This window comes from Peromyscus eremicus, chromosome 12, assembly GCF_949786415.1.
Source record: "Peromyscus eremicus chromosome 12, PerEre_H2_v1, whole genome shotgun sequence".
Lineage (NCBI taxonomy): Eukaryota > Metazoa > Chordata > Mammalia > Rodentia > Cricetidae > Peromyscus > Peromyscus eremicus.
This window is the reverse complement of record NC_081428.1, coordinates 39,640,859-39,667,055: the sequence shown is the minus strand read 5'-3', so window position 1 is coordinate 39,667,055 and position 26,197 is coordinate 39,640,859. Positions and strand designations below refer to the sequence as shown.

Here is a 26,197-nt window from a genome sequence, read left to right as displayed (position 1 = left end):
GAAACCATCTTGGAAAAAATAAATCAAGAATCTAGGGGCTGGCAAGAACAGGAAAGGGTGCTTGCTGCCAAGCCCAATGACCCAAGTACTGACTTGAAATCCACAGGCTAGAAGGAGAGAACAGACTCCTGCAAGTTGTTTTCTGACCTTTGACATGTGTACATTGTTGTGTGATATTTTGATTGCGCCTGACAAGCTTGCTTGGAGTTAGGGTGGAGCTAGCTGCCCAAAATTAACCATAGAGGTTTAAAGGACTGTAGACGGATAGGCAACAAGAAGCTGTAAGGCTTGGTTGAGAGAGGATCTTGATCCTTTTTGGAGGAAGGAACGGAAGGGTAGGAAGTCACTGTCGGCTGCTCCCCTGCTTCTCTGATCTTTCAGGTTCTTACCCCAATATCTGCCTTTTTTTATTAGTTAAGGCTCCAGGCACCCACAATAAATACACGTGGAAAGAAGAGTAAACAGAGGCTACTCATGAACTGACAATGAAGTGGCTCTTGCACTGGAAGTATAGTAGTGTTGTAAATGGAATGTGAAGATCTGTAGAACAGCGTAAGGCAGAGTAATAGACCATCCTGACAACTGTCTAATGAGCATCTATAAAGGTAGTATTTTCACTTCCCCAACCATGCCAGTATGCTATGCACACATAATATTTTTAAAATGTTTTTCAAAGACGCAGTAAGAAATTATTAAATAAAATAGAAAATAAGACCACTTCCAAGTTTGACAAAATTTATTGTAATTTTAGTAAAGACATTCAGCTCAGTCGTCTCTCTCTCCTCATCTTGACCTTAGGTTAATATGTCATTGAGTCAAGTAAAGAATATGTCGGAGAGATGTTATTTCAACAAACAGTAAAATGGACAAATGAACGGTTTGCCTACATAAAAGTTAAATTTATGTATCTTGATATACTTAAATCATGTAAGAACTAACAGTGCTATGTACATTTCCATTGTTTTCCTTGGGGCTTATTAAGTAAACTTAAATGTAGTGAACAAAGTGTTAGGAATATCCGCAGGCTGCTTCCTGGAAGTTATTACATTAAAAAATGCCTAGTGAATAATTACCACCAGTGAAACTCACTGAAGCTGCCTCCCAATTTAACATTGTAATTTTCAAGGAAATCTTACCATTTCTTTTGTCTGTGACTATTAAAGATGCATTAACTGTCACATTAAAAAAGTCCATATACAATACAAAAATACAAAACAAACACCCGGCAATACACAAATCTAAGAGTATATGTGGTGAGAGACTTCATAATGAAAATGTGTTTGAAGAAGCATTTTCTGTCCTGTTTCAGTCATTAAAGTGTGCTTTTGAAATCACTGGTCAGCATGTATATACTTAAAATAAGCCATGGAGTTGTACAAATAAATCTTGTGAGTTCAATTCAAATTGGATCTAATAAGTTAGTAACTTAAATGCTTCAAAAGTCACAGAAAGTGCATTGCCTTATCTGTCTTCATACAATGTTATAACTTTTTCTTTTTCCTTTTTTTGGTATTTAACCTTTTAAATACTTAAAGCAGTATGTACACTGATGTTTTTGGTGGGGTTTTTACTTTAAAAGAAACAGCTTCCTTACGATTTGCCTCAAGTTCTGGTGGAAATGCGTATAGGAACTAGAATAAAAACCAAGAGAAGCACATTCAAAATACTGATTTACTTTGGTAGCAAATAGTGTTCTTTGAAGACTCCTGAATGGAGACAACCTCCATTAAAGTCAAGTGGGCTATTTTTAATAATACTTCACATAAGAATTTTTGACAAAAAAAATATTTTTTTTAAAGAGCAAAGCGTCCGTACCCACTGATAGCAATACTAGTATATGATAACCCAGAACAATGAAATGCCCATAGGAAAAGGTTTATTTTAATTTTATCTAAATTTACTTCAGGCGATAGTCCAGTAACATCGTCTTCTCAATCCAATCCTATCTACGAGGCTGCTCCTGGGAGCCATACAGTCCAGGTAATGAGGGAGCGGAGTCAGGAGAGGAACTGCTCAGTTTTAAGTAGACAATAACTTTTGGCTTCCCTCTTAATGTGCTAATAGTTGTGTCTAAAAAAATATGCAATTCTTAGAAAGGTACCACTTCTGATTTCTTTATTATCTGTAACCTTTGGAAACTAATCACATGAAACTACAAAATTAGCAAATGTCTTGAAATCTGTATATAAAACATAAATTACCTCTAATTTCAAACTCTCATTTATTAGTGTACCACTCAATCTTAAAAAAAAGAAAAAGGAACAGAAAAAAGGAAAGAAAAGCCGGCCCCAAAGCTAGTCTTACACCACTCTTTACAAAAGGAGACTGTTCCTTCTGACTGCACCCACCCACACCCCAATCTCAAAACACTTCATTTAATTGTCTTGGTCATGTACATTTCCAAGATGAGATTTTATATTTCGCTCCCACAGCTTCTGATTATCGGAAAAGCCATGCTTCCCTTTATTAAAGGAGTTTGGTCCAGCTGATGTTGGTGTGTCCCTGTGTTAAGAAGAAATGCAATTTATTCAAATTGTTGTCTTGTTTGTTTTAAACTTATTAATTAATATACATTTGCTTAACATTCGTTATAAATACGGACTATCAGGAGCTCCTGCAGAGATTTTTAAAATGTCCTTCTACATTGGGTCAGGACTTCACAGTCAGTATGTCTGCAGCAAGGACGACAGGATTGGGAGGAGACTGGTGTTCTGTACTGTTTTCACTTCAGGACTGTACATGTTAGCTCAGGCTATCCAGGAATTCAGAAATCCACTTGCCTCTGCCTTCTGAGTGTGACGATTAAAGGCAGGCAACTCTAGGCCCACCCTCATATTTTTTTTCTTTTTGTGCAAAGCCTAGGGCCTAGTGCATCTTGGCCAAGAGCTCCATTCCATAACCAAATGTGTGGTTTTCAACACACATTTAGGGTAATGCCAATATATAAAGTTAGCTCTAAAACTGCTGCCAGAGAGCTGGAGGTATAAACTCAAGTTGTAGAGTACTTATCCAGATGACCAGACCCTGGGTTCAATTCCCAGCACTGCAGCAAACAAACAAACTAATCTGTAGCACAGTAAGTGACCTAAAACCCACAAAGAAGGTTAAAAAGTTAATTGGGTGGCTTTATCACCAGCACATGTAAAAACGAAACAAAAATCCAAAGATGTGTCAAACACAGAAACATGCAGTGCTACGTTTTATGTGAACTCATGTTTCAGTTTTACCGTGTGTATACTGAGTGTCATGGCGCACACCTTTAATCCCAGCACTCTGGAGGCAGAGACAGATGGAGCTCTGTGTGTTCAAGTCAAGCCCAGTCTATATATCGAGCTCAAACTAAATAAATATAACAATAAAAAACTGTGTGTCCTTCGCTTGGACCCGGTAACAGTATCGGATATCGTTCTTACTGTAAGTTCTAAAAGATGACAGGCTGGCAGCCACTGGGACTGCTCCTATGTAAATCATGGATAGATTTAAATTCTTTGTAGGCTCAGGTGGTATAGTATGGATTCATGTAAAATGTGTGCAATTTACTTTTCCCCTTCATTTCCCTATAGCTCTGTAGTAATTATGAAAAACTGTGGTACCTTCCAATATTCTTCATCCTCATCTTTGCTTCTGGAGGCATTTCTTCTGGTTCACTCTGCAGAACAAGTAAATTGAGATGAATACATTAAATTTAGTAATTCACTTGGTCTAACTGAATCATCAAGTTCCAGACCAACAGGGCCCTGTCTCCAAACAAACAAACAAACAAACATGGAGACTAACTGAAGACACCTGGTGCTGAGGTCTGGCCTTCACAAATATGTGCATCACTGTGCTGGACCCTCTTCACTTTTATTTGCTTTTTATTTTATTCTTTCTTATGGCTCAAAACTACTTCAGTGAAGGAGGCTGGAGAGATCGCAAAAAGGTAAAGAGCGCATTCTGCTCTTCTGAGGACTTGACTTTGGTTTAGCACCCATGTCTGGCATCTATGCCCCCACAAGAATATATACATACACATATACACGCACACGAAATTTAAATCTCTTAGAGCTAGTTTCACAAAAACAAATTTTAGGAAGGATGAAGAGAAAGGTAACTGTCATAGCAAAGATGTAGATTATTTGTACAGCCAAAATACAATATAAAAGGTTCCCCAAAAACCTACAAATAGAACCAAGGAAAGAAAACAAGTATGTCAAGGAGACATAGGAACTTCCTGCTTCCTGATGCAATATTCACATTGACAGAGACACAGAATCTGCCTAGGTGTCTATGAGTAAGTGGTTCAAGCAAATGTCAAAATATATATTCACAACAGAAAATTTGAAAACTGACTCTCTTGGGTGGGAGGGGGTGGGGGCATAGATGCCCTGAGAGGACAGAGGTAGCAGGTCCCCCTGCAGCCACAGTTACAACTGTTGGAAGTTGCCAGATACGGTGCTAAACCAAAGTCAAGTCCTCTGAAGAGCAGAATGCACTTTTAACCTTTGCGTGATCTCTCCAGCCTTCTTCACTGAAGTAGTTTTGAGCCATAACAAAGAATAAAATAAAAAGCAAATAAAGTGAAAAAGCTCAGGTACAATGATCCACACCCCTAATGCTAGTACTCAGGAGGTAGAGGCAGAGGCTGGAAGACTTCTGCAAGTTCCAGGGAATCTGGTTCTACATACCGAGTTCCAGGCCAGCTATGAATACAGAGTGGACTGTCTTAAGAAATAAAACAATCCCCAATTTCTTTAAAATTAAGGAAGACAATGAGTTATGGTATATAACTTTGAGCAACAAAACCATAGCCTAAGGTTCTGTTTAGTTAGGCACACTTCTCCATTTGCAGAAATGAATAAATATACACTGCAAAGAACACACAGAATAAGCATATAAAAGATAGCCACACCGTTAAGACATTCCACATAAAAGGCACTGCTGCAATACAGGTACCAACAGTTTTCCATTTATATACTTTCCCCACTTTCCATGTTATCTTTTCCTTCTGGACTTGTTCATGTCCAAATGTTTCATCAGCTGAGTATGGTAGAGTGGTAGGAGGATCAGTTCGAGGCTACCCTCAGCAACCTAGTGAATTCAGGGGCTAGCCTTACCTATAAGACTTGTTCCTGCCTCAAAGACAAAACAGTCAAGTGTGCCTTTAATCCCAGCTTATCTAGAATGCACAGGGCTCTGGCCAGGTTTGATCCTCACATCACTTAAGATGTGTATGGTATATGGGTATGGCGTACATTTCCGTAATACCAAAACATGCTAGGTGGAGGTAAGAGGAGCTGAAATTCAAAGCCATCCTCAGCTATCTATCAAGTTCCAGGCCAGTCAGTCTGAGGTATGTGTGACCATGTCTTTCACAAGGGGGGAAAAAAACCACCTGGAAAATTCCACGGAAAATCCTTCAGTATAGTAGAATGCCAACACTCTAAGGAGCACGAGAGAACTGGGACAGACAGAAGAGCAGAGACACCTCAAGCTCACTCAGTTCTGGTGGGAGCACTTGCACCGTTACCCCTGCTACGGATGCACCACGTCGCAGCACAAGCGACATCACTAAGTATTGAGGTCAGGCAGGAGAAGGCTGGGGAGAGAGCTCGGTGGATGACGGTGCTTGCCACCAAGCCAGACAACTATATTCAGTCCCCAGGACCCACACGGTTAAAGAACCAACTCCACAAGTTTTTTTTTTTTTTAACCTCTACACCTTTGAAAGAGGTGTTCCTAGTATGTATTATTTATTATAAGCATCTGACTTGATTCTTAAGCTTCTTGTCCAAAAATTAGCAATATTTATAAAAATACATTTAAATCAACAGGCAGACCCATCAAATTTTTAGTTTTGGTATGTACCTCAGTGCTAGAACAGTTGCCTGGCATGCCTAAGCCATTAAGCTCTATACTTAACAACACAAAAAAAGAAATATCCCATTTTCTTAGGCTTTACAAAGAAATTCTACTAATACTATTTTCTGATATCAACTACCATTAGTACAAACTCCATTACTATCTTTTTAAAAAGTTTATTATTTTTAATTATATGTGTGAGTCTGAGTGTGTGTGTTGTGTGGATATGTGCACGTGTGTGCAGGTGCCTGTGCAAGTCAAAGGAGCTGGATCCCCCGGAGTTGGAGTTACGGGTGTTAGTGAGCCAGCTCTCAGGAACTGAACTCTGGCCCTCTGGAAGAGCAGGTGCATGCTCTTAACCACCAGGTCATCTCTCCAGCCCTCATTATCTTCTAAAGGGACTAGTTAAAGTAAAAACAGGGGTAGCAGGATGTCTCAGCAGGTAAAAGAGCTTGCCTTGCAAGCCTGCACAAACCGGAGACATTCCCTGGATCCTGTGATAGAAGGAAAGAACTGGCCCCCAAAAGTTGTCCTGATTTCCACATGCATACCATGGCACATGTGTCCGTCTGTCTGTCTCTCTCTCAAACACCCCTTTAAAAATAAAAGTAAAATAAAGCAGGTATCAACTTACATCCTCATCCTCATTGAAAGCTGCTGCTACTGAGAGGGTTTTTGGAGCAAGAGTTGGGACCGTTTCCTTGGGCTTCTGAAGAAGAAACATTTAACAGAATTATCACAAAACTTATATAGGCTTGTTTAATCAAAAATAATTGCTCTTAGAAGGCTCAATGTTTTTCGTAAGCTTACACAGTAAGAAACTCAGTATTTTGAGCAAACCCATTATATCTTTGAAAACAAGTGTTAGCAGCAGGTAAGTTTTACTTTTTTAATTTTGTGTATTAGGATTTGGGATTTATAATTTAGTATTAGTTAAGCTAAGGGACTCATGCAGAAGTAGTAATGCTGCCTTCCCTGCAGTAACCTTACCATGACTACAGTTCCTTCAGAAGACAAGGGGCAGCACACGGTGTTTCTCTACCACTTACTGTCTACCTTTGCCCTTCAATCATGTTCATCTACATTCTTCTCACCACCCATCTCTTTCCATTCCACTGCAACAAGCTCCCAGGGCCCCCAGTGACTAGCATGCACATTTGATCTAATTACCAGCTCCTTTTGGGAAATCTCTCTCTGCTGGCTTCAGGGATAGAGCTTTTTCTAAAGACTATCCAAATTCTCACACCTTTTGTTGGGTGTCTCTCGGCTGCCTGATGCTCCTACTCAAGACACAGGTACCTGTTAGTGATTCCTCCTTCTCTGTACTACTCTGGTCAATTTCCTTCATTCCCATTAACTATAAAATTCTTTGAATATTCCAAAAAGGCTGTCATCTGTCCACTGGACATCTCTACTTAAGAACTCCCATGGACAGTTCAGCTTCATAGTGTTCTTAAGTACTCAGACTTGAGAACCTTTCCTTCGTCTTATAAGGTCCTTCTGATCAGACCCCTATTGCATGCTCTTAATACTTCTCCCTTTGTTCATGACATACGACACTACCTTCCAGTCTTGGACAACTATTAGAAACAGCATATGCCACAGTTAGGAGTACATAGCTCAGTGACAGAGAGCCTGTCTAGCATATGTGAGTCCTTGGGTTCAGTCTCCAACACTGAAGAGAAGAGGATACTAACCACTCACACCCCTTCGAATTCTTTTTCAAGCTAGTGAGTGATGTTACTAAGATGCAAATGCGCTTAAGTCTTGAGATTCCTTATTATTATATACAGGCCCTTTATGATTTGGTCCCAAGGCCTCGCTTTGAGTTTTGTTTTCCAAGCTTAAATTTTATTGAATAGGCTTTCTGAACATAATTCTACCATTTAACAATTATTAAATAATTACTTAGAGAAAGAAGGAACCAAACTCAGAATATGCCCAAGCAGATTAGAATTAAATGAGTGCATGCTTAATGTTAAAAAAGTTAAATGTATGATCAAGATACACTGTATAAACATATACTGTACGTTTAAATGAATGAAAATATTATTTTTTAAAAATCAAGCATTTAGTGGGGCGGTGGTGGCGCACACCTTTAATCCCAGCACTTGGGAGGCAGAGGCAGGCAGATCTCTTTGAGTTCGAGGCCAGCCTGGGCTACAGAGTGAGTTTCAGGAAAGGCACAAAGCTACACAGAGAAACCCTGTCTCAAAAAAGAAAAAAACAAAACAACAACAAAAAAAACAAACAAACAAGCATTTATGCAGTTAGGTCTCTGATTTTTTTTTTAATTGCACATAAAGAACCAGAGGAAATAGAGAAAAATGTTAATGAAGTTAAATGTCATAATGTTTTTGTTCAGACTGAAAATCTTTTTAAAGAGAAAAAAAAGGAAAAAGGAAACCATGGTGGGATTTGGGGGTTCTGAGAAATGGTTGCTCTTTTAATTTAGAAAGACAGCTCAAACAGACTCTAATAAGAAAATGATCAAAAATTTACATTTTCATTTTAAAAATCTCAAAAATGAACATCTATGGCATAAATAAAACCATATGCATCTGACATTCAAGAATTAAAAAGCAGGTTGGGGATTTAGCTCAGTGGTAGAGCCCTTGCCTAGCAAGAGCGCAAGGCCCTGGGTTCGATCCTCAGCTCAAAAAAAAAAGAAAGAATTAAAAAGCAGAAACAACCACCAGAGATCAAGAATCAGGAAATCTGTACAAAGTTAACTTACTACATTACTCCTTTAAGTTACAAATAGACCTGGTTTACAGTTGTTATTACTACAATTTGGGGGTATATAATGTTGGGTATTGACTTCAAGGCCTCACAAATGCTAAGCATATACTCTACAGTAGAGCTATAGCACAATACAAATTATTACTTTTAATATACTATGGTAAAAGATTTTTAAAAATTCCTAAAATTCAAATATTTTTCAGAGACTTTGTTCAACTAAGAAAAATTCTAAATGATTACTTTAAAAATCATGCATTCTCTACAGTATGCCTTTTTCTTCAACTGCTTTCAGATAGAATTCATGGACCTTTCCTAAAGTGTTCATTTTTTCTTGACTACTTACATCTAAGTTAAGAGTCAGCTAAAGCAGTTTACCTTGTGAACTCTTGCTTAACTACACACACACACACTCAGAAGAGCAGTGACAAAACAAATCTTTAAGGACGATCACAACGCCAGACATAAAGCAACTCACATTTGATCCAAGTTTGATGGATATGGCTGATGCTTTCTTTGTCGTCTGACTACCTATGGCAAATCCAAACTTGGAGATCTTTGTAGGCTTTGTTGGGAGGTCTGCAGCTTCTTCATCAGCTGATCGCTTTTCAGCGCTGCAACTGGAACTTTCCCCTCCATTACTGGAAGAAACAGTCTTAGTTTTCACAGGTTTTTCTGCTTCTTCTTCAGGTCCTGGTGAAGTCGAAACAACTTACCAAGATGAGCTATTTTTACTGAGCAGATTGATGGGAGCAGCAACCTCAAAAAGCATCTTTACAAGGAAGACACCTCTGCAGCTGTCACCTACTGACCCAACAGTCTCTTCCACTGTTTGTTAGAACATATAGCAGGAACTGAGATTGTGTGGCAGTACAAGAGGCTCCCATGAATTAACTAGCATAAAATACAGAGCAATTTAAAATTATAAACACAGAGTTCACAAAAAGTAAATACCCTTCAGCTAAACATTACCCTATTAGTTGTACATTAATCTGGGTTCCATTGTAGAATTTTGATGTTCAGAAATTAAGATCTACAAATTCTTTTGTACAAACTAACTTGTAAATAATCAATCATGTGGCAAGATAAAACACTTGGCTAATAATATATATAATCATAATATTCTCAGTAATGCAGTCAGTCCTAATTACACGAAACTTCTAATCACGAGCATGACCATCGTTAACAGCTTTTGTCCCCCTTTACCATACTGAACCCAGGCTTTGCACATACAAGGCAAGCACTCTACACTGAACTACATCACCAGCTAGTCAGGTTCTTAAGTGATGTGTTATTCAAGATACACCTTACATAACCTCTGGAGTCAAAAAAGAACTTCAAGGTCATCTTGAGAGTTTACTTACTCTAAAAGCTGGGCTAGCACCTGTGTTAAGCTACCTGTAAGAGCTATTCAAAGTCAGACTTTGGCTCATATACTATTTCCTCAAGAATGAAAGAAGAGCTAATCTTAATTTCAAGAAAGCACACACACACACACACACACATATATGTAGATGTAGAAAACAAGATGTCTTACAATAATTTTGCTTGTATGTATATTAAGTCAATAATGACTTCACATCTTGAGTATCTTAGGTTTGTTATATAAGACTATTTAAGAGCACATTGGAAAGACTTAAAAGACTGGCCAATCTTTCTTTTTTCTCTCCAGTTCTACCATACAGGATACATTCTATGACAAGTCAAATTTACTTGTAGAAAAGCAAAAGATACTCTAAGTAACTGCCTTGGCAAGTTCAATAAGAACATAGGGCAAAACTAGAATGGGAATTTGGGGTGGGGGTGTCGAACCCAGAAACTGACAAGTCAAAAGATCAAAGACTCAAGACTACAAATCTAGGTCCACACAATTTGGGAATGATGCATCTTTAGATTGATTAGTACTTTGTGGCACCAAGGATTGAACAAAGGGCCTCATACATGCTATGTAAGTGCTGTACCACTGACCTACAGGCCCAAATAGTTTTCTTATTTCCAGAAAGGGTCTCACTATGTTGCCCAACAGGCATTCCTGTCTGTAACTTGCACATCTCCTGCTTCATCTCCAGGGCAGCTGGGATCATGGGCTTTTATCACCATGCAGTTCAACAATAAGCACTTTCAATACATCTGATTTTGTACAGATCTAAAAAAAAATGAATTACTTTCTTTGGATTAGGATTCAATTTGGGTATTTCCATGAGCAAAGGTGGTACCCCAGGAAACTATTCAGTACTAATCATTTGTTTATACATAAAAGTACCTGAATTTTAAAAAATGAAAGACTACTCTTTAGAAACTGAAAACCCAATTTAAAACAATTTTAAACTGGTAGTGGGCCTATGCTTGTAATCCCAGCACTCAAATGATTGAGTCAGGAGAAGGGTAAATCTGAGGCCACCCTGGACTACAAATGGCATTCTAGGCAGCTTGGACTACAAGAGAGTCTGTCCCGTGCATTTTAACTAAGAATCATAATCAAATATACTTAAGTAGTAACTGGCATCAACCCAATTGTATTCTGTGCTCTTATCTGAAGATATAAAAAATTCTATCAGCAGATGGCTCAGCAGTTAAGTGAGCTTACTCATCTTCCACAGGACCTTAGTTAGAGTCCCAGCACCCACAGTGGGCTGCTCATAATCCCTGTTAACTCTAGCTCCAGGGGATCCAACTCTTCTGGCCTTCCCAGGTACCTGCATTCATGTGCACACACCGATACGGAGACCGTGATTAGCTCTTATTTCTTAGCACAAGCAGGTTCAATGTGGCACACAGGTTGGTTATTTTCTCCTTATATAATACTCTTAGCAATTATGTAGCAAAATACACAAAGCATATAGGAAAGAAGCAAATAAAACAATGGTCTAAAATGGGAAAACAGCAGACAAATGTTACTACTGATCATTATTAAAATATTTTTAATTCCAAATATGGATCATTAGAAAATTACTTCAAGCAAATGTGAGCTTTGAAATTATCATTGAATATTAATAAATTCTTAAGTTTTGAAAGTTTTTCTTTAAACATGTACTAGTTTATTATTTGAACTTTTAATCAAGGAGCTCTACTTTCAATTTACTGAGACATTTTGCTTGCTTTTGTTTTGTGAGACTGAGTATCACTTGCAGTCCTGGCTGGTCTGAAATTCACTATGTAGATCAGGAGTACTTTAAACTTCTACTTTGAATTTCTGGGAGTTACTCCTGCCTCTGTTTCCCAAGTGCTGGGATTCAGCACTTAGCTTTTTAAGGCATTTTGTACTCTAAAACTGTGGAAAACAAAATGTTGAATGACTCGTGATTAATACTGTGAATATCTTAAGTAATATAAATGAAAAATATTTTAATGAAGACTTCTGTCTACTTTATATCCATTCTAAGCAAACGAGTGTAGGTTAATGTCAATTAAACCATACACGATAATAGATTTTTTTTTTCCTTTTTCACTGAATAGCTGAGATGGGATTTGGCCTTTAGAGGGCATAGGTACTTTACTTTAGGGGGAAAAAAAAAAGACCTAGTAAGAAAATGTAATTCCACAAAGGTACCATTCATGAACCATGTGCACACTGGTAGTTTCCTTATCTTAAAAAAAGGAGGACCTAAGTAACTGGTCCTCCATGAGCTGTGTTTAACATCGGAAACGTGCACATCATTGAAGTAGGTTTTGGCATAACCCTCAATAGCTTGAAACGGCTATGATTATGTATTAAGTTGCTGGTCTCTAAATTTCTACTTAAGTTAAAGAACTGCTGTTAACCCCCAAAAAAGGTCTTTAAAAAAAGGGTCGGGTTTGGGGGGTGTCTTCCAAAGTAGATTGAAGTGAAAAAAAGTTGTTCAAATAGCCTCTCTAGTAGAGACATATTAACTTTAATTATGGGAATTTTCTGTTTACTAAAATAGAATGCAGCAGTAAAGTTCATCCTTAGTATAAATGAGGCCTTGGGTTCAATCTCCAGTATCAATAACATATGACAAGTATAAATGAATAGGAAAAATACTTGTATTTCCAACATTGTGGGCTGTGCAACAGAAGAAAAATTCCAAGTCGAGACAAAGTTTTCCAAAAGAGCTGAATACCTGCTGCAAACTTATCAATTCAGTCCTATCTATGGGAAGACTGTTTTATTTAGGATTCCTCTGCATAATTTCCTTATTTTGAGGTTAATAATCTATACGACATAAGACAAATTATGTAGAAAAGGACTTATTTTAAGTTACCAACAAAGACCATATTTTTTTTTGATATTGACTAGTAATCTACACAACACCCTGAACAGTTTACCTTAACACAATTCTCTCAATCAAGTTAAAAGGACCTTATATTCAAAGCCATCTCAGACACCTTACGCTATCGTTTTACTTTAAACTACTTTTAACAAGAGTGGAGGAGGTCTAAAGTAATAGAACTAAAATACTTTCATTAGCTATTTTACTGGTTGATTTTAAAAAAAAAAAATGAGGAAGAGACCTGACAAAGTGGCCAAGGGCCTGTAATTTCAGTACCGGAAGCCTGAGCTACCTGAGACTTTATCTCAAACAACAAATAAACAAAGGGGCGAGGGGCTTTGGCTCAACTAATAGCACTGTACAGATTTTTAAAGAAGCAAATTAGTCCAAAGTAACATTACATTTATCTTCTCAGTAATTTTTATTGCCACGACAATTAACAAACTTGGTAAGAGCCCTACTACTTGCCTTTATGCACTACTGAGTCCTATACAGTCTCATATTTAAGTCTTTCAGGACTAAGACCGAAGGGAGCTGGGATAGTGAAACATGAAAACATTCTAAACAAGACATTATGATCTGCTCACACGTGTTACTTATTGGTACGACAAAAGGGCGTAGGGGTAGAGACTACGTGTTTCTTTTCCTTTATGCACACGATAAAAAAAAATTACGTGGGAAGGAGGAACGAGAGGATGGCTATAATCTGAGTTCAGTTTCGTGACAAACTACAGGAAGAGCACACCTGCCTGCCTTGCCAACCAAATATCCGGCACAGACTGCGCTGTTAGCAGCCTAAGACAGAGAGAGACTGTTTTAAAAAAAAAAAAAGGTGAATCAACCCCTCATTTCAAGCTTTTGCTGCTTGAATCGGATTCCTTTCCCCCTGCATCGCCTCGACTTATCCCGCTACAGGGTTTATAAATGCCAGGAGCGGGCTGGGGTCTTCCACCTCCTGGGTGAAGAGGGAGCAGCGAACGTAAGGGACTACGTGTATCCGAGAGGCCGGCGCCCGCGGGAAGCCGGCTTGGGGCCAGTGCCCGCGGAAGCGGCTCGGCGCTCGCGCGGGGGCCTGAGTGCGCAGCGGGCCCTGAGCTCTTCTCTGCTGTTGGGCTCCCACCCCAAGCTCAGCCACCCACCTCCCCTCTCAGGGCCGGGATGGTTAACCGGCGGCCTCTCCCTCCGAGGAGGCTACGTGGGCCTGGATCCCCGCGGGCTACACCGGGCGTGCCCGGCGCTCAACGGGGCCCAGCCCCTAGCCCGGCCAGCGCCGGGTCGGCCCGCGCTTGAGATGCCGTAAGCCCTCTCCCCACCCCGGGGAAAAGCCCAAAGAAAGAACGGAGTAGCCCCCGTAGCCCGCGACGCTGGGGTTGTGTTCACCTCCGGCGGCTCCGGCTCGCTGCGGCTTCTCCGGCTTCTCGTCTCCCGCCTTCCCGTCCGCCATCTTCCCCGCCGCGGCCTCCCGCTGCAGCCCGGGCAGAGACGTCACGGCCCCGCCCAGCAACCATAAAGCTTCGGGCGGGCCAGCGAGGCCGCAGCCTAGAGAGGCCCCGGAACGGCCGCCCGGAGCGGATGTGACGTCATCGGCCGACTGCGGCAGGAAGTGGGTGTGATGGTGAGGGCAGGTCTGGGTTAGTGCGGGCTGCCTGACCTCCGAACGGTTGGTGGAACCCTAGGTTTTGCCTGCTCAGGGGTGGTTGTAGCTGGTCCTTCCTTTTAGTTATTGGGTCATCTGTGGGGTAGGGCTGTATCCTTACGGGGAAAATTCAGCAGTTCCCGAACCCCGTCTCGTGCGGACACCGTTCATGCATGCACTACCGTTTAATCTCCAGGACAGTCCATTGTGAAATTATCCTTTTAATTTGCGTACTGACACCGGAGAGCAGTTTATGGGAGATCACATAGTAAAGCCTTAGGGAAATGGTTGTAGAAGTTTTTCCTCGGTTTTTGCACTCGTGAAAACTTGAGTGTAGAGTTGTGGCAAGCAAGCAAACATTGTTGGCGGTTAAGGGCGCTTGCTGCTATTCAAGAAGAACGCAGTTCAATTCCCAGTACCCGCGTTGGGTGGTTCACAACTGCTTATAACTTCAGCTCCAGGGAATCCGACAACCTCTTGAACTCCGCAAGTATCCACACTCACTTGCACATACCCACACACACATAAAGTAAAATACATTTTTAAAAACGATACTCTTTGAAAGGCAGGAGCTGACCTTCCTAAGGAAAGGGTAAGTTTGATCTACCGGGGGTTTGAGGATCTCGGCCTTTTATTTATCTTCATTCCTTCTCTAAGTTTAAAATATGCCCTAATGTTCATAATTGGTTTGAACTAGAAGTTATTTACTGGCGTGGGGGAGCGGGAAAAGGGATGGAAGGGGGAACTGTGGTTGGTATGTAAAATGAAAAAAATTAAATAACAAAAATAAATAAAAATTTAAAAGTTATTTACTTATTGGTATTTCAAGATATTTTCTTTCTTTCTTTTTTCTTTGGGGGGGGGTAGGGGTGAGTAGCTTTGGAACCTGTCCTGGAACTTGTGCTGTAGCCCAGGCTGGCCTCGAACTCACAGAGATCTGCCTGTCTGTCTCCCGAATGCTGGGATTTAAAGTCGTGCACCACCACTGCCCGGCTTCAAGTTATTTTCTTTAGTCCAATAGCTGTGTACTGGCTAAATCATTCTATTCTTTCAAGGTTAAAGTATCCTACTGTGAGAATTTTAACATAAAAGCTAGTGCCTGGGCTGGGCGGTGGTAGCGCAGACCTTTGATTCCAGCCCTTGGAAAGCGCAAAGGCAGGTGGGTCTCAGGGAGTTCAAGGCCAGCCTGGTCTACAGAGCAAGTTCCAGGACAGCCAGGACTGTTACACAGAGAAACCCTGTCTCGAAAAACAAAAACAAAAAAAGTGCCACCGTCTTGTCTCTAACGTGTATAGGCATAAAGAATAGAACGAGAAATGCTTTGTAGCCTCCCCTGCCCTTTTGCAAGGTCTAGTATTTGCCTTTTACTTAACAATAACCATTGCAAGCCAGAACTTCTCTATCAAGTTGAAGATTCCTGTTAATTCCTGCCTCTCCTAGAAACCTTAGTAGATTCATTTAGTGTTGAGTGAAGTCCCTGCACTAAGTATGGCTCCAGCCTCGCCTGTCTTCTTTTTCTCTACACTTACTTAGCCCTCGGCCCAAATTTAGCCAATTACTAGCCTTCAATATACAGTCAGTGTTAGAGAATATAATTTATTTTAAAATCTTGATCTGTCCTCTAAGGCAGCATTGAGAGTTGCTGACCACAGGCCTGCTTTTACGTCTCTGTAAAGTAACAGTGGGCTGTGGGTGTACCTCAGTTGGCAGAGTGCCTTCCTAACATGCAGAAAGCCACCATGGGTTCATCTCCACACTGCATAAACGAAGCGGTACTACAGATGTATAATCCCAGCACTTCAAGGTAGATCAGCCTGGGGTGCATGAGACCCCAGTATCCAAATAAACAATATTAGTGCCACTTCAACAGGTCATCGTGGGATAAAGATATCACCCTACACAGCATGTTGAAAGCCAGCCTGAGCTACATGAGATCCTACCCCAAAACTAAAAAACAGCAGAGTGAAGTGGATGTTGGTAAAGTGCTTGCTACATTGAATCATCCTGTTGTCTCAAGACCAGAGTTTGGATTCCTAGTAGTCACATTAAAAGCAGGGGACGCCTCTACTCCTAGTGCTGGAGAGGCTGAGACAGGAGTATCCCTGGAGTTTTCTGGCCAGCCAGTCCAGTCAAATCAGCCAACTCCAGATTCAATGAGACCCTGAATCCAAAAAAAAAAAAAAAAAAAGTGACACCAGGCATGGTGGTAGCACATACCTTTAATCCTACACCAAGGAGACAGAGGCAGGCTGATCCCAAAGCCAGCTTGGTCTATATAGTGAGACATGTCTCAAATAAATAAACTAAGACAGCTCATCTACACATGCATGCACACCTACATGCATGCATACATCAACACATACAAAAAAATTAAAAGTCACTTTTCATAGCACCTTGTGTAGGGGTTTTCCTATGTGAAAGCTATTCAGTATTGTGAATGGATAACTCAAGCTTCAAGGACAGAGGATGAAAAAGCATTTACGAGTAGTGTACGGCTGGTTTTGTGTGTCAATTGTACACAAGCTGGTCATCAGAGAGGAAGGAACAGCCTCCATGAGACCCAGCTCTAAAGCATTTCAATTAGTGATCAGTAGGGGAGGGCCTAGCCCATTGTGATGGTGCCATCCCTGGGCTGGTAGTTCTGAGGTCTATAAGCAGGCTGAGCAAGCCATGTGAAGCAAGCCAGTTAAGCAACACTCTACCATAGCTGTGCATTAGCTCCTGTTTCCAGATTCCTGCCCTGCTTGAGTTCCTTTGCTGATTGTCCTTGCTGATGAACAGCAATGTAGAAGTGTAAGCTGAATAAGCCCTTTTCTCCCCAACTTGCTTTTGGTTGTGGCGTTTTGTTGCAGCAACAGAAACCCTAAGAGAAGTAGTATGGTAGTTGGGTGAGGACTTTGTAATCTGAGTCGAAGTTCTCATTTCACTATTTAGCATACAATTAAGTGCAAGTGACCAGGAAACTATAATATAGCAGTATTTAATTTCTGTTTGCTTCAGCATTTCTCCTGTATGGCTTTGCAAGATACTATTTAAGATCCTCACAGTACTTCTGCTGTTAATCCCAGCACTTGGGATGCAGAGGCAGGTGGATTTCAGTGAATTCAAGACCAGACAGAGCTACATGGGAAGACTGTCTCAAAAACAAAACAAAAACCTCTCTAGATTGCTCTTTTCTTGAGTATCTTGCATTGCTTTGGCTGACCCCTAATTTGCTGTAAAGCTGAGGCTTTGATGCCTAGCAAAACCCAAAAACCCAAACCATGTGGCTGGGGCCAGAAATATGGCTCAGTCATCAAGACTCCAGGTTCAGTTCTCAACACCCATGTTGGGCATCTTATAACTACCTGTAACTTCAGCAAGGGATCTGTCTCCTTCTGGTCTCATGGATATGTACACATCATACATTCACACAAATACACATTAAGTAAAATAGTATAAGTTAAGAAATGTTAAAAACCGCTGGGCGGTGGTGGCGCACGCCTTTAATCCCAGCACTCGGGAGGCAGAGCCAGGCGGATCTCTGTGAGTTCGAGGCCAGCCTGGTCTCCAAAGCGAGTTCCAGGAAAGGCGCAAAGCTACACAGAGAAACCCTGTCTCGAAAAACCAAAAAAAAAAAAAAAAAAAAAAAAAAAAAAAAGAAATGTTAAAAACCATGTGGCATCACCGGGCAGTAATGGTGCACACCTTTAGTCTCAGCACTAAAAAAGCAGAGGCAGGCGGATCTCTGTGAGTTCGAGGCCAGCCTGGGCTAGAGTTCGAGGAAAGGTGCCAAAGCTACACAAGAGAAACCCTGTCTCGTGGGGGGGGGGGGGGGTGAGTGGCTAGAGAAACAGTATTTGCTAGAAATGCTATCCACACAATAATGCATACATTACCAAATACTTTTTTTCAGCTTTTGTATTCACATGTAGGTATATTTATATGTACCACATTTGGAACAGGTGCCTTTAGAGGCTAGAGGGTGTCAGATCCACTGGAACTGGAGTTGCAGGTGGTTGATTGTAAGCCACCTAATGTGGTGCTAGGAACTGAACTCAAATTCTCTGAAGGGCCCTCTGAGCCATCTCTCAATCCAGATGCATTTATTTCCTAAGACAAGAAATTGGCTTTATCTCCAAACTCATTTTCATAATATAAGGAAATCACCTAACATGCCAGGGAAAACAAGTTTTTGGATAACCAAGACTGTGTTAAGCAATATGCTCAGCATTGTATACAAGGCTTTAATTTCATAACTGCTACTTCAAATTTAGAAGCTTTAATCTAGTTTCTCATCAAAGAATAGTTTCTGACACGGATAAAGAAATGTATAATAGAGCCAGGCATGATGGTGCATGCCTATAATCCCATCATAGGAGATGGAAGCAGAGAATCAGGACTTGAAGATCATTCTCAGCACATTGTTTGAGGCTGGCATGGGCTATTTGAGATACCCCCCACCAAACAAAAACCCACAAAAGAACAAAACCAACCCCAAACTAAAAAGGACAATAAAGTTTGATACTCAGAGTCCATTAAAAAAAAATACTATGCTGTAGAATATTAGTTGAAGATGTTTTACATTTGTTTATGCTGTGGAATATTTAATGATGCAAATATGTGTTGCATTCCTTTATGTTGCATTTGTGTAACTCTGTGAAGCTGTATTACTGTGCCTGTCTAAAACACCTGATTGGTTTAATAAAGCGATGAACGGCCAATAGCAAGACAGGAGAAAGGATAGGCGGGGCTGGCAGACAGAATAAATAGGAGAAATCTGGGAGAAGATCTAGGAATGAGAAGAGACACCAGGAGCCAGCTACACAGCAAGCCAGGGAGTAAGAAGTAAAGAAAGGTATACAGGGCAAAGATAAAAGCCCAGAGGTAAAAGGTAGATGAGATTATTTAAGAAAAGCTGGCTGGAAATAAGCTAAGCTAAGGCTGGGCATTCATAAGAAATAAGACCCCATACATTTATTTGGGAGCTGGGTGGCAGGCCCCTCAAAAGAGTCAAAGAGTAAAAAACAACTACAAAGCTGTAACAACGATATAACTTTATGTTCAATTCTAAATTAATCTATAATTTGTTTCCACAAATAAAACATACTTTCAAAGTTTTCCAGATACTTAAATAATCAGAAAAAGACAAAACTCTAGTTTGTCTGTTAAGATTACTTTTAAGATACAATTCCATTTAGGAAGAAAAACATTATTTTATCTGTATTTCCATTCTATTTGCTTCTTACACTATTATATTTTCTCATTTAGGTCACCTTTTCTGTCTGCGTACATTTAAGGAACCTTCTAAAAGTGAACTTGTCCTTGCTTTCTTCTGTTTCCTAAAAGCCTCCTGAGAATGCTGAGGGATCTCTAAATAGCCAGTATGCTTTCTCCTGGGAACAAACTTCAGAGCCTCTTCCCAGCTACCAGTGTTTTTCAGGCAGAGCAAAATGCGGATCATTTGATCTAAGGTGAGATTTTTGTTACCAACTTCCCACTGTAAATATTTATCTAGTGGAAGGCGCTCTGTTGCTAGATTTAGCCGTTTTGCCTTGGCGAGGGATGTGCCTGTCTGTGTATTTTTATCAACAAATGACCCAATTATATAAATTTTATCGTGCTTGAAAGTAGTCATAATATTGGGAGAATCTGCAGTTAAATATATAATACTGTCCTTTGGAAATAAATCAACAGCAGACTTTTCTGTTGCTGTTAAGAGCAATTTGTCCCATTTTTCACCGTAACGTCTAACTAACTCTCGATGATAAGCACCATCTAGTTTAAGATTGCAGAAATAAATGTGGAAAGGATCAACATTTTTTCTGTTCCATCCTTCACTTTCTAAAAGCTGAGAAACAGTATTCTGCAGTTCACTTGATTTCATGTAATTTTCATAACCCATATCAAAAACCAAAGGCTGTCCAAACTTCATAGCCTGGACACCCTTCCAACCCAGTGCGATGTTGATAGAGCGGTCCCAGAGTCGAAGAAACATAAAGTCCTGCTGCTCCTCACTCTTGCTGGCTTCCAGCAGCCTGGCCTTCTTTGCTTCTTCCCTGGCCTCTGCCTTCATTTCCTTCTTTTTCTGCTTAGCTTTTTTCATTTTTTCCTTACCATACAAAAACCTTAAGTATTTTTTTTTGGCTGATTTAGAAGCACATTCCATAAGGGTTTTGAGTTCTTCTTCAGTAATATGTTCTGGTACTTCTTTGCCAAGTAATCTCCACATCTCAATTAATTCTCTGGTGGCAGCTAGAGAATCTTGATCTTTGTCTGAGACCACTGAAACACCATCTTCTTGAATGCTAGATTTCATTGTAGTTTTCCACCCATCCAATTCTAGCTGTTCAGGAGGGGATGTACTGTCCTTACTATGACAGGACAAAGAAGGTACTTTGGAAGACACTGATCTCTGCAGAATTGTTGAATATAAATTCCTTCTCTTCCTATGAAAGGTAAATGGCACCATTAACCTGGCAAAAGGTCTTAAGAATCGGACAGTAACATTCATTTTGAAGAAATGTAAGGAACTCCTGTAAAAGAAAAATGAAATTAAGTTAGAGATTTTTCAAACTTCCTAACTGTGATTCTGATTTCTTTTCTCTCAGGCAGACTAGATGAGATTTATTAGTAAGCATGACTGGTGGGGTGTAGGACTCAGGACAGTGGAAGGCCTTAGGAAAGTTGAGCCTGGCCCTTCTCCAGGGGATCACAGTTGTGGATATTTTGATCCCACAGCCATAAGGGACAAGCCACTTGTCAGCTACCGTAGCTTTAAATTCATCTGCATTAAACCTGGTGAAGCGCTTCTTCTCTAAGATGTGATCTTCCGGTTGTCAGGAAACCCGAAATTGGCTCAACGAAGGGCCTCACACATCCCTTATTCTGCAGCTTGGTATGAATGGACACGATGGCCTGACCAATGTAAACTCTGGCTACTGTGCCCTGGGGCTTCCCAAAGAAACCCCCAAATACTTGTCTAGAGCCTAGATTGGAAATAGCATTGAGATGAGACGTGATTACCTAACTGAAAACTGTCTCCAAGGTCCCTTTCGGCAACCTGCACATTCAACAGGCTGCATACACTACCAAGGAGGATGCTGTTTGCAACCATTGCACACCAGACCCCTATGAGGAAAGGAACCTGGTCGGCTTAATTGGCTGCAGAAGGCAATTCATTTCTGAAGCACAAAGGGAAACCTTTGAACAAATTAGATGTCACACATCACTAATTTAACTACCTCATATATTACATCCTGACTGCAGTTTCCACAGTCTTCTCCTCCCAATCCCTCCCCACTCCTCTGGTCCAAAGCCTATGATCACTTACTGGTCAATTTTTAATTTTTTTTAATTTTTGTGAGACAAGGGTCTTTTGTGTGGACCAGGCTGATTTTAAACTCATCAACCTGAGTGATCTGCCTCAGACTCTGAAATAACTGGCACTATAGCTATGTACCACAACATCCTGCTCTATGTTCTTATTTTATATATTAATTTCAACATATTTGTAAACAAAAGATTGACTCAAATATCCTTTTTAGATTTGCTATAGAAACAGGCCTAAAAGATCGATGTAACTAGATAGGAAGGTTATATGCCAATTACAGAGCTGAGAACAGATTCTATAGTCTCCTTTAGATACATTTCTAATCTTGAGATCCTTCATGAAAGCAAGGAGGAAGACAAAACAGGCAGGAAATTTACATAAGATCCCACCTAATAAAAGATACCGAAGAGCTGCCACACAGATGCCTTTGTGCTTCCAAAACAGAAATACAGAGCAAATATTATAAAATAAAATGTCCCAAATGGTATGTGCGTGTGTGTGTGTGTGTGTGTGTGTGTGTGTGTATACACATCTCCATAATTTTATCTTGAAGAACTGGATGTTCCACAAGATAATGAAGATGCTTAAAGTTTGTTAACTGATGCAGAATGTGAGGAATGTGAGGGAAAAAGAAAATTCCTGGAAAAACTCCAACCTTTGGCTTCCTGTAATGATCCTGAACACTCCTAGATGTTCTCTGGCCTGTGCAGATGCCCAGATGCACTCCTCCCACCCCAAAATAATCATCATTTTGTGCTCTGTTTAGATCCAAGTTCATTAATAAGGCTTAAAGAGGTTTTCATATCACCCTCTGCCTTTTCAGCTGCACATCTCTTTTTCACTTAACACTTTAGATCAATCAGTCCTATTAGTTTTCACGGCACCCTGTGCCTATAATACTTGCAACACTCTAATTGTCTGTGTTCCCCACTAGAAGCTAAAGACTATATTCCATTATAACCAAGATTGGGTTAAACGTTCACTCTCACATTCAAAAAATGTTCAGAGCCAGGTGTGGCTGCACACACCTTTAATCTCAACACTCCAGAGACACAGAGGCAGATGGATCTCTTTGAGTTTGTGGCCAGCCTGGTCTACGTATTGAGTTCCATGCCAGCCAGGGATACAGAAAGACCCTTAAAAAAAAAAAAAAAGCCATTCAGACTTTAAAGATTTAAAAACAAAACAAAAATGGATATCGGACATTGAGAAATATTTAGTTTAGGATTCTCAGGCCCTGAGTTTGACAAAGCGATTTCAAAAACATTATCTTGTGACAGGTATGGTAGTGTAGGCCTCTAATCCCATCAGACCCTGCCTCAAAAAAAAAAAAAAAATATATATATATATATAATATATATAAAGCCAAATAGTTGAATTTTGCCTTTGTAGTGTAGAGAGAGATTTTATAATATCACAGAAATCAAAAAATTTAAAAAATTTTGCAGGTTCTCCACTCTTTAGCACAGGCTAGTCTCAATTTCCAGACTGATCTGCCATAGCCTCCCCAGGCCTCATTATGAAAATCTAATTCAAATTTTTATTTTAAAGGTGCGTGCGTGCGTGCGTGCGTGTGTGTGTGTGTGTGTGTGTGTGTGTGTGTAGGGGTAATTATGTACGCGGGCGTGCGGATGCCCGAGGAGACCAAAGGCATGAGATCGATCACCAGGCCAGGGTTACAGACACAACAGTTGTGAGCTGTCTGGAGTCCTCTGCAAGAACACTAAGCGACTGAAACGCTGAGCCGTCCCTGCAGCCCCGACAACTTACATTTTGAAGCAAATGATGGGCATGATTTTGATAAACACGACTTTCCTTCAGGCAGTGTATTACTTACGATTGCTAGATCACAGCTTCCTCTGGACGGTAGCTCTTAGCACACACGCTCCACAACCTGCGTCCCGGAAAGCCACCGAGTCTACCCGGCACCAGAACACTGGCGGCGAGAAGCCCGCGTGTACCAGGAGCGCGGCCGGGCGCCAATCGCCGGGACTCGCTAACTGGGCGACCCGCGTGCAAGCCTCCTGCTGCACGGCACAGGGCGGAGAGGAGCCAAGGGGCCCCCGCTGCGGCCGCCGGAAATCCGGCGCCGCCGGAAGTCCCGCCTCTTCCTCCCGGCGCTGCCTCTGACGTTTAGCCCAGCCGGCAGTTTCCCTGTTTAAAGTCGGTCCGCGGTCCTGCTGACTGGCTGCCTGTGAGTGCTTGTGAAAATGACTTAGGCCCGGGCTCGTCACCGGCGCCCCGCCACCCTGTTTTTTGATTTGTTGTTAGGACTGGAAACCTCTTAGCCGGCTCTCAGCTTGGTTACTCGTATTTATAGGAATGTACTAACAAAACGACCTGAACGCAAATCTTACAGTTCTGCTTTAAAATCTCATTCTAGCCAGGCGTAGTGGTGCATGACTTTAATCTCAGCACTGGGAGGCAGGAATCTTCTAAGTCTGAAGCCAGCCTGATGTACAGAGCTAGTTCCAGGACAGCCAGGGCTACACAGGGAGACCCTGTCTCAATAAACCAACCCCCCACCCCACCCCCCAAAAAAAACAAAACAAAAAGATGGTTCAATAACGTTTGAGACATGAAGAAGACCCCCACACACAGCGGGGCTTCCCTCCCACACCCCGGATTGGGCACAAACCACACCCAAACACCTGTTTTCACAGAGAGATTCTTTATTAAGCAGGGAAGAAAAGTGGCTGCATTCTGACTCAGAAAAACTGCTGCAACTGACCTTGCAGGTGTAATCTTTAAGGAAAGAGAAAGGGGAAGTCTGTGTTAGAATGGGCTGGGGATGCGGTGGTATATTTTTATTGGGCATGCTAATTAGGTGAATTAAGGGGGCTTTTGATTACTGGACTTTAATACTTTGATAGCTGGACTTTGGTAGTCAGCCTCGGGAGGAGGAAGTGGCCAAATAAAGATGTCTAGCTTTAGGAATGTAATCTAACGGTTTTTGTTGTTGTTGTTGTTGTTGTTTAGCAAGGCAGAAAGAAGAGGAAAGAAGGGCAAGGCCTGCCAGAGCCATCCATGGACACCATGCTCCAGGCAGCCGGAGTCCCTTCAATATCAATAACCACTGATAGTAAAAATCAATACTCCAATACTAGAGGAGAGTCAGCGTTTTCAGCTTGTCAAATTCTTAGTACGGCAAATCATGCTACATTAAGGGCTTCAGAATGCCATTATCTTTCTGCTCTAAGGTAAAGACTTCAACTCAAAGTAATTGTGAATGATATACAGTAGTGACAGACTGAATATTTGAAAGGACAATCAAAAGGCCAGGCATGGTGGCACACGCCTTTAATCCTAGCATTTGGGAGGTAAAGCAGCAGTTCTCAACCTGTGGGTTGAGTCCCCTTTGGGTGTCGAATGACCCTTTCACAGGGGTTGCCTAAGACCATTGGAAAATACTGATATTTACATTATGATTTGTAACCATAACAAAATTACAGTTATGAAGTAGCAACAAAAATAATTTTGTGGTTAGAGGGGTCACCACAACACGAGGAACTATATTAAAGGGTCACAACATGAGGAAGGTTGAGAACCAGTGAGATGGAGGCAGGCTGATCTCTGTGAGTTTGAGGCTAGCCTGGTATTCATAGTGAGTTCCAGGACAGCCAAGGCTACATAGTAAGAGCCTGTCAAAGAAGAAGGAGGAGGAGGAGGAATGGGAGGAGGAGAAGAAGAAGAAACATACAAATTTGGATGAAAATCTTCTACAACCTGCCCTGGTAACCAATTCTTATCTACAATAAACAGCCCAGAAAATTATCTTGGCATGAGGTAGACATGTAGTAAGCCATGTTTCTATCTCCTGTGACAGTCCAGGAAGTGAACTAATAATTTCTGTCGTAACCAGTGCCAAATGGCCAGGACAGGTTAATAACTGATGGCTTTACTGTTTTTTTTTTTTTTAAATCACCCCTGTGTATACGTGATGTTTATAAATGTGAGTGTATAAGTATGGTCACACACATGTAGAAATCAGAGTACAACCTCAGGTGTTGATCCTTATATTCCGAATTGTTTGAGGTAGGGTTTCCTTGTTGCTTGCTGCTAAGTATACCAAGTTAGATGGTCTGTGAGCCTCTGGAGATTCCCTTGTCTTTACCATCCATCTTCCAGTAGGAGCATTGTGATTAGAGATGTGCACACTCACGAACTCTTATCTACTGAACCATCTCACCAGCCCAGCTTCACTAATGTTTGTCCCTGTTGATAATCTGAGATCAATCTGAGAAGGGCAAATATATACTCCTGCCCAATCCCTTAGGATGCTCCACTGCTAGTAAGTTCATCTAGAAGACATGCCAAAAGCCTCATCCACACTGTAATGCATTTCCGCTCCTCTGCCTTTGAATTTCATCCAAAACAGTGGTGATGGCCTACTTCCTGATATGGAAAGCTCCGAATAAATGAGGTTTGGTTTTCTTA

The 26,197-nt window shown here is 41.0% G+C and overlaps 2 protein-coding genes, 1 long non-coding RNA gene and 1 other non-coding gene across 4 annotated transcripts; 1 reads left to right on the top strand and 3 right to left on the bottom strand.

Annotated features, from left to right (window-relative positions):
* Positions 1-718: 718 nt before the first annotated feature.
* On the bottom strand, positions 719-14,390 carry Pcnp (PEST proteolytic signal containing nuclear protein). The gene is made up of 5 exons (XM_059277085.1): positions 14,193-14,390; positions 9,059-9,273; positions 6,476-6,550; positions 3,594-3,649; positions 719-2,502 (listed from the first exon to the last, which is right to left on the bottom strand). Exons 1-5 carry the CDS (start codon positions 14,254-14,256, stop codon positions 2,376-2,378), a joined length of 537 nt encoding a protein of 178 aa, XP_059133068.1. The 5' UTR covers positions 14,257-14,390; the 3' UTR covers positions 719-2,375.
* On the top strand, positions 13,911-26,197 carry LOC131922313 (uncharacterized). Its single transcript, XR_009382245.1, has 3 exons — positions 13,911-15,040; positions 19,777-19,901; positions 24,740-26,197. It is a non-coding gene; the product is annotated as an uncharacterized LOC131922313 (long non-coding RNA).
* Trmt10c (tRNA methyltransferase 10C, mitochondrial RNase P subunit) lies at positions 19,468-23,820 on the bottom strand. Its single transcript, XM_059277082.1, has 2 exons — positions 23,598-23,820; positions 19,468-20,963 (listed from the first exon to the last, which is right to left on the bottom strand). Exon 2 carries the CDS (start codon positions 20,939-20,941, stop codon positions 19,700-19,702), a length of 1,242 nt encoding a protein of 413 aa, XP_059133065.1. The 5' UTR covers positions 20,942-20,963; positions 23,598-23,820; the 3' UTR covers positions 19,468-19,699.
* LOC131923025 (small nucleolar RNA SNORA70) lies at positions 21,463-21,597 on the bottom strand. Its single transcript, XR_009382479.1, has one exon. It is a non-coding gene; the product is annotated as a small nucleolar RNA SNORA70 (small nucleolar RNA).